Source organism: Gracilinanus agilis, chromosome 6, assembly GCF_016433145.1.
Source record: "Gracilinanus agilis isolate LMUSP501 chromosome 6, AgileGrace, whole genome shotgun sequence".
Lineage (NCBI taxonomy): Eukaryota > Metazoa > Chordata > Mammalia > Didelphimorphia > Didelphidae > Gracilinanus > Gracilinanus agilis.
Window position 1 is genome coordinate 148,619,548 of NC_058135.1, and position 8,524 is coordinate 148,628,071.

The following is an 8,524-nucleotide window of genomic DNA, read 5'->3' on the forward strand; positions in this document are numbered from 1 at the left end:
AAATAGCAGTGTCTCATTTGAACCTCACAACTCTAAAGTGGGTACTAAGAGAATTAGTAACTTCATTTCATAGAGGACTAGGAAACTGTGACTGTGAGGGGTTCAGTGATTTAGTCATGGTCTTATAGCTAGTAAATGTCAGAGGTAGAATTCAAAATCAAGTCTCTTCTAACCCAAACTTCAACACTCAATCCATTATACCATCCAACTAGCCTTCATTTCCTTAGTCCTGAGTTCCACTTGGAGGACAAAGTAATGGCAATGGAAGCTATCAACAATTCTGAGGCTTAAGCAAAAGTGCAAGATGAAAGTGAGAAAGGAGAGTATAGGTTAAGATACTTTGCAGGTTCATATATCCAAAGCTGGAAGGGACTTTAGAGATCATCTAGTCTAAATCATCATTTTATAGATGAAGAAACTGAGGCCCAGAGAAGTTATGTAACTTAATGTCACACAGAATTTTTTCTACCATCAACTTCCTTTGATGACTATTAATCAGTATGGCAGGTAGGAAATGAAGTAAATAGAGCCTTAGGCTTGGAGTCAGGAGGGCCCAAGTTCAAATTCTGCCTCAGACACTTGTTAGTTGTGTGAGCTCTATTTGCCTCAGTTTCCTCATATGCAAAATGGAAATAATAATAGCACCTATCACCCAGGATTGTTCTAAGGATAAAATGTGCTAGTATTCATAAAGCACTAGAACACTGTATAACATTATATGGTAGTAGTGGTACTAGTAGTACTAGTAGTGACAGTAATAAATCTCTTGAAAACATACCTTCTATCTTATCATGCTGCCAGCAAGATACTAGGGGAGAATCTTTTTCATAAGAATATCTATTAATTTCCTTGCCTTTCCTTCCTTATATGAAAGAAAAAATTTGGTAGAGAACAGGAAAATGTGCATTATTCATTAAATCATGTTTGTGACCATAGGAAATCCAATTCGTAAATTCCAAGTTTTTTGTTTTTTATCCTCTTTCTGACTTGTCATCTACAGGTAATAGTGTTCCCATTCTTCGTCAAGGTGGGGTCGAAATCATAAGCAATACCGAATGTAATTCACCAGAGAACTATAATGGACTTATCACATCTGGCATGATATGTGCTGGAATTCCTGGAGGTGGCACTGATGCTTGTTCGGTAGGTCCTATGTAGCAACATGTGGCACAGTATTAATAGTTCAGATGAATTGCCCTGAAGTTGTACTAAAAGAGAGAGAACCTTTGGGGGGCTTCTGCTAATATCCAGGAGTTGGATCACAGGAAAAACAAGAAGGTGAGATGGTATCAGAGTAATTGAGAAATAGGTAAGGTTGGTATAGCTATATTTTTCTTTATCTTTTAAAAATGGATAATTTTGGAGTAATTATTAATATTTTAATTTAAAGTTAGAAATACATTCTACTAAGTAAAATTATTTGAATGGCATAGCTTCCACCAAAATCAGAGGAATAAGTTATGCAAATTCTCTCCCAAACTCCAGATGTACATGCCCAACTGTCTATTAGATGCTTCAAATTAGATAAGTATCTCAGAAGCACCACATCCAAACTGAGCTCATTATCATTTTCCCTAAACCCATCCTTTTTCTCAATTTTCCTGTTTTCATCAAGGACTTCCAGTCACCCATATTAGCCACCCTGGTGTTATTACCTTTGATTCATCACTCAATCTTGCCCTATATGTCCAATTAATTGATAACTCATGTGGTTTCTACCTTTACAAAATCTCTTTCCCCTTTCCTCTATTCACAAACTCACCATCCTAGGCCAGGTCTGCATCACCTCTCATTTGGACAATTTCAGTAGCCTCCTAATTGGTCTTCCAGCCTCAAGTCCCTTCCCTCTGCAGTCCATCTTACACGGTTCTTTAAAAATGCAAAACTAAAGATATCACCAAATACCAAAGAAGAAGAAAAAAGACATAAAACTGAAGAGGGGAATTAAATAGAAGGGATTATTTAATAGACACCAGGAGAACCTGGAATGGTACTAGAAAAACCAGCTTCTCGTGCTGCAAAGAACGGTGATGTGATTACACATGTGACACCAAGTAAGAAGTCAGTCAATAATGGACCTTAGAATCACAGAAGAGCACCAGTGGTTGATGACTCTGCTAAGAGATGCTAAAGACTCCATGAGAGCTGGGGACTGTTGGGTTTTTAGCCATTCTTGGTATCCTCCAAACTTCGTACAGAGCTGGCATTTAATGATTCACTGACTAGAACAACTATTTGTCATCCTGACATAAACCACAGAATAATAGGCTGTCCACAAATGGAATGTATCTGAGACTTTCCTGAGAACTCTCAGAGTTAAGAGGCTCCTCTTCTTGGGATTCACAGAAAGCCTTTCTAAAAGCTTATGAAATCTTGGGTGAAAAACTGGAAGACTTTAAGGGTTTAAGTGGTGATTTGCTCACATCTGTCAGTAGATAGTAGAAGATTCAGCACAGAGAGGAGGGTTTAGAGGTGAACTACAGGTTAATAAGATCATGCCTAAGAATAGGATTTGAGTTTCTGGACCATTACTTTAACTATAAGAATGACGGACTCTTGGCAAAGGATGCTGTGCATTTGATAAAGTCTAGTAGTAGATACATTCTCTTGGAGTATAGTGAATCTATTCAAGAAGATTTTAAACTGAAAATGGAAGATAAGGAGAAAACTGACCAACCAAATCTGGCAAACCTGGTGCCACAGAGAAAAGCAGACTGGCAGAAGGAAGGACCAATAAATTACACGGGACTCTAGTCAAGGAAAGGACAAAGTAATAAAATCTAGGGCTTCAAATGTCGAAATACTATTATTCCTATTACTATACTGATGATGATGGTGATAACAAGAAGAAGAAAAGAAGGAGAAAAAAATCTTTGTATAAATCTTTTAAGGTTTTCAAAACATTTTATGTATGTTGATCCTGACAAAAACCTTTGGAAATAAGTACTATTGTTATGTGTTTTACAGATGAGGCTAAGAGAAGTTAAAACATTTGTTCTGTCTAGGAATATGCAGTGAGGAAATACCTGAGGCAGCATTCCAGCTCAAGTCTTCTTATCACAAACTCTAACATTCTACCTGCTGCATTGCCTAGCTACATCTAGCAGTCATATATATAAAATCTGTTACCTAAAGATCCTAAGAAACGAGTCGTATCTCATATATGTCACTGAGATCCCCTGGAATGGGATTCGTGACTGGAATTTAGCACTAGAAACATAAACGTTATTAAAAAGGAATAAAATAAAAGGAATAGCAATGACAGTTAAATCAACTTTTGGCCTCTATAAGATAACCTGGATAGATACTGCACAGGGACAACTAGCTGGGCCCAGAACTGAACAAGAAAAAAGGAAACAAGCATTTAATAAGGACTATTATGTGTCAGGCACTGTGCCACTTTACAAAAGTTTAAACCTTAAAACAATTCTATTATTTACATTTTATAGTCAAGGAAGGGGAGAAAGACAGATTAAGTAACTTGCTCATGTTACACAACTAGTGTCTGAGGTGAGATTTGAACTCAGATATCTCTGACTTCAAGTCTCACATTCTCTCCACTGAGCACATAGCTGCTTCAAGACAGAACAGGAGGAGAAAAGAAGGCTCAGGAGGAGAAAAACAGGCTTTAATTACCTTAAACACAACAAAATGCTTTTAATAACCCCAGTCTTTTCCATGAAACAAAGGTATATCTTTTTATAAAAACAGCATTCCTTCATGGGAGGGGCAACACGGAAGAATGGAGAGAGAACCAGTCTTGAAGTCCGGATGACCTGGGTTCAAGTTTCGCCATCAATATGTTGGCTGTGTGAACCTGGACAATTTCTCTGTACCTCAGGAAACTGTAAGGTCATAAATTACAGAACAGTTGCAGATCTATAATGGTAGAGAAACTTTCTCACTAAGAATTCTCTATACTGGTAAAATGTCAAGTTTAGACCAAAAAATTCTTCTAGTAATGGTACGTGCCTACAAATCATGGAAAGCTATTGTCATTAAAGAATTAAAACTATAGATGACTCAAAAGACACTAGAGAGAACCTTGGTGGGAATGAACATGCAGAAACACAATATCAACCAAGATTGTGCAGGGGAAATGATATAATGTGTCCAGACATAAGATTGGAAAAGGATATACTCTGGGTATATGGTAAAAGCAAAAGATAACTGATGATAACCAGCAATGGTATCTCTGTAATTTCAAGAAAACAGCAGAAAGCCCCAGGAATATTGACTGGACCTCCTGGCGAGTATGTACAGGAGAATATGAACAAGAATAATATAAGCTGGGTAGATGTGGATTTGGACTACAATTTGCACCATTAGGAGGTAAAGATGCATCAATGAAATGACAGAGTCCTTGGGTACTGGAAGATCTCCCAGAAGTTGTACTTTACTGGTACTTCAAGAACCAAGAGCCATCTCTATGCCCTGGCAAAGTGTCAGAATGGATTTTTATTAAACAAAACTTTAGTACTAAAATGATTAAAGTTAAGAGTGCATGAATACCATTTTTAATATTATTAGGCTCAATTTTGGGCCAATAAGGACTCTCCATTTCACCCCTTCCATCAAAAAAAGAAGATGTTGGAATCTGCAAATTATAGGTTCATTTCTATTCCTGGCAAAATTCTAGAACTCATTATAAGGGAGAATACTTAGAAAATGAAGCTTTAATGACTAAAAGTCAGCATGACTTCATCATAAACAAGTCATGCCAGACTAACCTCTTCTTTTTCTGACAGGATAATTAGACTGGGAGGTCAGATGAATACTGTAGACATAATATGCTTACATTTCAGCAAAGCATTGAACAAGTTTTGTGGGTTTTGCTTTCGGACAAGAGAAAGAGATTTACCAGTTAATAATGGTTAGATGTGGAATTATTGGAAGGAACAAACCTAAATAGTAATCATTAATGGATCATGTTGATTTGCTTTGAGTTTGTTTGTGGTTGTTTTTGTTTTTGTTTTTGTTTTTTGGAGAGGTAAGAATATAAACTGGTTTAATTCATGTCAAATATAGTCTAAAAACAGGACAAGTAGGGGTAGATAGGTGGCTCAGTAGATTGAAAGCCAGGCCTAGAGATGGGGGTCCTGACCTCAGACACTTCCTAGCTGTTTAAATGGGGTAAAGCCATTTAACTCTCATTGCCTAGTGCTTACCACTCTTATACTTTGGAACCAATAAATAATGCTGATCCTAAGATGGAAGATAAGGAGGGTTAGTTAAAAATTAAATTAAATTAAAATAGAACAAGTACCTTTGCAGAAAATAGACTGACACAGAATCACAGAATCATAAAGGGCTTCGATAGAGGTTGCTTTCCTAACTAAGGGCTGCCCTATAAGGAACTTCTACCTCTTCCTATCATAAAAGCAGTCTTGATCTTTGTGACTAATCAGTGACCAATTAAGCCTCCATTGTTGGTGCCAAAAAGTCCTAGAACAGAGACAGGGATGACCCTCAAGCTATAGGACCAAATGAAAAACCATAAATCACTGAACATGAAACTACCCCTAGTAGACACAAGGGAGTAGGAGAGAGCTATAAGGCAGTGCTAGAGTTCCCTAGAGACCATGGCCTCCCCTCCCCGTCTCTTGAAAGACAGAAATAATTGTACAATAGGACTGGACATTGGGGGAAAGAAAGTCTGTCCAACTATTACAAAATTATATATGTATATGTTAGTTTATTTCAATATAATTAGTATTCTTTGTAATCTTCTATTTTATTTTATGAATTTAAAAACATTATTCTGACAGGGTCCAGAGACTTCACCAGATTGCCATAGGGGATCTGTACATGGCAAAAAAAAAAAAAAGGTTAAGAAATCCCTGCTCCAGAGGGCATTTGTCACAGTCCTTGACCACATCCAGGTCAGTCTCACTGCCTGGGTTCTCTTTGCCATTGCACTTAATCAAGCAAGAGGTTCAAGTATCTCCTTCCCACTCTTCTACTGTTCCTCCAACCAACTGCTTATTCTAGTTCTTGATGTCTATGGAGTCTTTCTTGATCAGAAAAAATGGAACCTTTCCTCCAAACTAAGAATTATATTTTTTTACTCTACCCTGATCAGGTGACACTTGGATTACTGTTTATAATCCTAGGCAACACATTTCAGTAAAGATATAGACAAGTAAACGTGACTTCATATGGAAGGAAGTAGTCTCTTCCTAGAGAAATGTCTTAACCAAGCAAGGAATAGAAGTGTTATAAGATAAAACAGATAATTTCTATTAAATCAAATGAAAAAAACTATTTTACAAACAAAACTAATGTATGCAGAGAAACTGAAAACCATAATAATAATGTGATATAGGAAAAATTTTAATGTTTGCAAGGCATTTAGTATACATTTTCTCTTTTTATGTTATGTACATTGTACCAAAGCCAAAAACTCTGCATATGTCCTTGATCCCATCCCTTTTGGTTTTTTCCTAATGATTTCCCTATTATACCTGCCTGCTCTAATCTTCTCTCTCTTTATACCTACTGTTTCCTTTCCTTTTTCCTCCAAACATGCCTTATACATCCTTCAACTTTAGAAAATAAAAAGACCTCAGTAACTCTATTTCCCTAGCTAGCTACCATTCTATATCTTCACTCTTCATCTCAGTTAAACTCCTTGAAAAAGGCAGTTACACTTGGTCACTTTACTTCTCTTCCCAATCTCTTTTAAATGCTTTGCATCTGGCTGCAGATTTCATCATTCAACTGAAACTACAGTTGGCTAGAACTATATCGAAGAAGCTCATTATACTTTGTAAGCCAGAGGCAGCAAATCCCTACACCATGACTACAAACACCAAAATATTCTGGAGAACTCAACAAATAATCATATTGCAACTGAAGCATCATTAAGATTTAAGATTTAAGTGCTTCCCACAACTGCTTGGACACATTGGAAAAAATATTTAAAGAACATTTTTAATATGTATTTCTCTACAAACTACTCAATCTCAAAACTATACAAAAAGTCTTTAAAACCGAAAGATCTAGCAAAAGAGATCATGCCATGTTGGAACAGGTCAAAATGTGAATAAACTCTGCTGTACTATCTGCTACCAGAGTGGTCCCAAAGATGCTCAGTGAATGTACCAGGGCTGGACATAGATACCAATCCTCATATTCAATAATAAAAAGCTAATATTTATTCACCTGTACAATAACTTATACAACATTAAAAGGAATAATATAATGGTAATTTTTTCAAACATCATCAGAATTCCATAAAGATGAAACTAAGATGATGATAATCAACAAGCATTTATTAAGATCAATATGATATCTGAGATATTGTAGTAAAAACTGAAGACGCAAAGAAAGCAAGAACATTCTCTTATCTCAAAGAATAAAGAATGAGGAAAAATATGCACCCAAAGTGTATTGGCACAATACATATAGAATAGACACAAGGTAATTTGGGTGAGGGTAGGGATACTTCTTTGTAACCCCAGGCTTCTGGTAGAAGAAGATGTTTGAGCTGAGTCTTAAAAGAAAACAAAAAGTCTATGATGTTAAAACTAAATGAAATACTAAAATAAGTAAATAATATAAGAAAATTGCATTGAATGACCTCTAAGATCCTTATACTAGAGAAGTGAGAACTCTTCTAGACTCTCAATTACATGGTAAGTTTCAACACTGCCAACATGGGACTATTAAAATCATATAAAAACTTGCTCTTTTATTCATTGTTTTAGTAATATTACATCCTCAACTAGAACTTAAGTAAACGTCATACATGCATGTACAGATTTCCTAGTGATTTAAAGTGAAATTATATCTAATCATCAAGTGTTGATTTTCTTACAGGGAGATTCTGGTGGACCATTAGTGCTAGCTGACTCAAGGCAGATCTGGTCTGCTGTTGGAATAGTGAGTTGGGGAGATGAGTGTGGCCTGCCAAACAAACCTGGAGTCTATACATACTTGCCAGTCTATCGTAACTGGATAAAGCAAGAAACTGGAATCTAGTACAATAAACTGGTCTCTTCTGTAAATGGTGCATGCAGGGTGTGGCTCTCTGACATGTCATACCTTTTTCTCATTCAGTTTTTCTGGTTACTACATTAACATGGTGCTTTCATGAATTCCTCAATGAGTTTTACAAAATAGTTTTTCATTAAAATACTCTTTATAATAATCCCTTTCTTATTAGAGGACAGATTATTTTTAACCCAGAAAGTCTTTCTAGTGTTATTTAGCATGACTTGAAATTCTGTTGCCTTCTTTATAAAAGATTCCAATTGTATTGTTATTAAAGCCTCATTTCCTTTTTCCATTTAACCATGAAGACTTTGAAGTTCTTTCTTTTTCTAAAGGGAAAGCACTGCACTATCAATAAAAGTGTACTAGAGAACCTTGGTATGAATCCAAACTCTGCCACCTGCTATCTGTGTGACCTTGAGCAAGTCACTTAACTACTTGGATCTTTGGCACTTGTAAGATGAGGAGATGGTACTAAAGTCCCTTTGGGTTCTAAATCTCAGCTCCGATAACTACAACTTTAGGGTTT

At 36.2% G+C, this 8,524-nt stretch overlaps 1 protein-coding gene across 1 annotated transcript in view; it reads left to right on the plus strand.

Moving 5' to 3' along the window:
* Positions 1–7,983, plus strand: part of LOC123252383 (transmembrane protease serine 11D-like) — a 41,313-nt gene extending 33,330 nt beyond the window's left edge. The window contains exons 9-10 of the mRNA XM_044681720.1: positions 1,001–1,143; positions 7,822–7,983. Of these exons, the coding sequence (XP_044537655.1) occupies positions 1,001–1,143; positions 7,822–7,983 (305 nt within the window). The remainder of the gene's footprint in view (positions 1–1,000; positions 1,144–7,821) is intronic.
* Positions 7,984–8,524: the final 541 nt, after the last annotated feature.